The sequence below is a fragment of the Lycium barbarum genome, chromosome 10 (assembly GCF_019175385.1).
Source record: "Lycium barbarum isolate Lr01 chromosome 10, ASM1917538v2, whole genome shotgun sequence".
NCBI lineage: Eukaryota > Viridiplantae > Streptophyta > Magnoliopsida > Solanales > Solanaceae > Lycium > Lycium barbarum.
Window position 1 is genome coordinate 121413670 of NC_083346.1, and position 3206 is coordinate 121416875.

General features: G+C 38.0%; 1 protein-coding gene across 1 annotated transcript; it reads left to right on the forward strand.

Annotated features, from left to right (window-relative positions):
- The first annotated feature begins 259 nt into the window (after positions 1-259).
- Positions 260-2194, forward strand: LOC132615968 (protein MIZU-KUSSEI 1-like). The gene has a single exon (XM_060330565.1). It carries the CDS (start codon positions 981-983, stop codon positions 1878-1880), a length of 900 nt encoding a protein of 299 aa, XP_060186548.1. The 5' UTR covers positions 260-980; the 3' UTR covers positions 1881-2194.
- The last annotated feature ends 1012 nt before the right edge of the window (positions 2195-3206 follow it).

Below are 3206 nucleotides of genomic sequence, written 5' to 3' on the forward strand. Positions count from 1 at the left end.
ACCAATCTCGATACTAGATGGTTATAAGAAAAATGTTCATATAACATCTAGTTTTCATCAGCCAATCCGGACCGTCAAATTCATCATTCAATATCTATTAGAATCACGCTTGAGAAAATCACAATCAAACAACGGCTGCACGTGTCATCTTTAATTATGTCATGCAGGACCACTATATCATCACCCCTCCTTATACCTTTAATTAAAAAAAATAACACAACTTTTTGTATATAAATAGGAGAGTGACATGAATGCAAAGAAATGATCAGAATCATTTCACAAAACAGCACAAACCTCCATAATTTTTCCTTTATATTTTAACCACCTTCAAAACATTCATCATCACCTTGTCCCCCCCTTTCTTTCTCGCTCAATTTTCTTTAAAAAAAAATCTTCATTTTTTATACTATTAACAACCAAATATCCCCTATACTTTCCGTTTTGCCTTTTTCATAGCAAAAAGGATCAAATACTCCTCATTATTCTTGTGTTTCTTGTGACCAAAACCATCCCAACCACTAAGGCTCATAACTTAAACCATCAAACCACCAAATTCCTCTCTCATTTCTGACTCTCCTTCCCTGCCAAAAACACTTAAGAGAGAAAAAAGAAAAGGAAAAGAATCACCCCACCTGACTCTTAAAACATCATTTCTTTTTCTTTCTTTTTGCCCTTTCTTGGTAACTTTGCTTTTGATCATAGCTAAAACATACATGCCCACAACTATATCCTTTTCACTAGCCAAAATACCTCAAAAACTTCTCTTCTTTTCTTGATAGTTGAGTACTCCCCTTCTCCCCCTAACCCTCCCCCCCAACCCCAAACCCCACCCACCACACCATTTTGGATTTGGAGTAGTAGTAGAAAACAAGTTACTACTCCATATTTTGATTATAGAATCAAAATCTCTTTTTTCCACTACCTACAAAGCCTATAGAGAATTCCAATTTGGTCTCATTTTTTGTTTGTTCATTCATACAATGAAACAAGCACAACAACAACCTTTTGATGCTCTTCCAAGAACAAGCAGCTACAACAAAAGCTCCAAAAAAATTATACCTGCTAATAATACTTATCCAAGATCAAATTCTTCAATCACACATGAATATTCTTCCGACAACATTTCAGATAAAACCCTCGTACCTAAAAGTAGAAGCTCATCGTCATCAAACCACAGTTGCAACAGATTAACCAAAACTCGTATAGGAGTTTCAGCATTGATCAAATCACTAATCAACATTATCTCATTTCCAACTATAGTACTCCCTGCATGCAAATGGCTTAACCTCCCTACACAATTTTCCGTCACGTCTTCGTCGTCGCTCGGCAGAAAAGTCACCGGAACCCTATTCGGTCACCGGAGAGGACACGTCAGCTTCGCCGTACAAGACGACACGAAATCCGAACCGGTGTTACTAATCGAGCTCGCAATCTCCACGTCATCTTTAGTGAAGGAGATGTCATCCGGTCTCGTGAGGATCGCGTTGGAGTGCGAGAAAACGGCTGCGCGTGGGGGAGAAAACCGGCGGCGCGTGGGGAAGTTACAGGATACGGAGGGGCTTGTTCGGCGAGTGGGGCTGTTTCAGGAGCCGGTGTGGACGATGTACTGTAACGGGAGGAAGTGTGGGTACGCGCTGTCGAGAGCGTGCACGGATTCGGATTGGCACGTGCTGAGTACGGTGCAGAGTGTGTCGGTCGGGGCGGGTGTGATTCCGGTGGTGGATGATGCACGGAAAATTAGCGCGGCGGAAGGTGAGTTATTGTACATGAGAGCTAAATTTGAACGAGTTGTAGGGAGTCGTGACTCGGAAGCTTTTTATATGATGAATCCTGATGGTAATGGAGGACCTGAACTCAGTATTTTTCTTCTTAGGATATGAAAAAGGGCAGGTCGGTGCATAAAGCATCCTGCGTTAGCAGGGTTCGGGAAAGGGTCACAATTCAAAGGGTGTGATGTATCTACCTGCTTTCACGACTTGAACGCGTGACCTATAGAAGAAAAAAGAAAAAAATGATATGGAAATTAAAGAAGAGAAAAAGGGAAATGATATATATCTATAATGTTTTGAGTATTTTATTTTGATTTCATAGTGTGTTTAGTTAGGCATATTGTAATGTTGTTTAGTGATTTTAGTACGTTGTGTAATTTCTCTATGTATATTGCATGATCATATACATGATTTCTTCTTCTTTACTTCTGTCTTTATTTTTATTAATGTCGAGTATAGATCCACTAACGATCAAGAGTTTGGTTCAATGGATAGAATTTTTCCACCATTAATCAAATGTCTCGAATTTGTAAAGAGCGCCTTCCTCCTTTATTGTACTTTCCATCGTGCAGATCCAAATTAATTGAGAATTGACCTCAGAGAGTTAGTTTGAAACTATTCTTTGTTATTTGAACATTGAAGATGTGTAGTACTGCATATCTAGTTTGAGTAATTCGGAAGCTTTTGATGTTTATGCATTAAACCCACAAATACCATGTGAGTCCTTTTACTTTATAGGTCCATGATTGTGAAAACGCTAGGTAGTATTAATGTGAAAAGTGGGGTGTTTCAACATGGATGGTCCGATCTGGAAAACACGCACTCAGTGTTTATATCAAATTAAATATTTTTTGTTTGTACTGAGTACATTCAAAGTATTTTTTTGTACATTCTTTGATTTCTCGATCTCCTAAATTTTGGTTCTTATTCCCGAAATGGAATAAGGAGATTTCATGTTCATACTGATGCATCACTCTATGCCATTGAATGTATATTGGCGCAAGAAAGGGTGTAGATCACTCCATCAATTTTTAAACTATAAGACTTTCTACTTGAGAATTATATCCAACTACCAAACACTGTTTATCATGATTTGATCGGCCATCTCAAAATGAAAATCGAGCACTAGAGCTGCTCATAACAACATACTAAAAGCTTTTCACGGATGGAAGCAAGCGCTCAAAGTTTTTCTTGAAAACTATATTATTCTACAAAGGATGGTGTAAGATCGATGTGTAGATTGGGAATTTGAAACAGCACTTTAATTTCGATGGATTATATTCAAAGTTACAGTTAGACAAACCTATGTTATAAGTGAAGATTAATGATCATTATATGTGGGGTTTATACAAGCCAAGAAAATGTTATAATTAGATACAGGCATCACCAATAGAGTTACCAGTAGTATATACTCTGAATAAGCCATCAAGCTTAGCT

Bases quoted from the DNA above. Each gene is read 5' to 3' on its own strand.
- LOC132615968 (XM_060330565.1), top strand. From the start codon at position 981: ATGAAACAAGCACAACAACAACCTTTTGATGCTCTTCCAAGAACAAGC.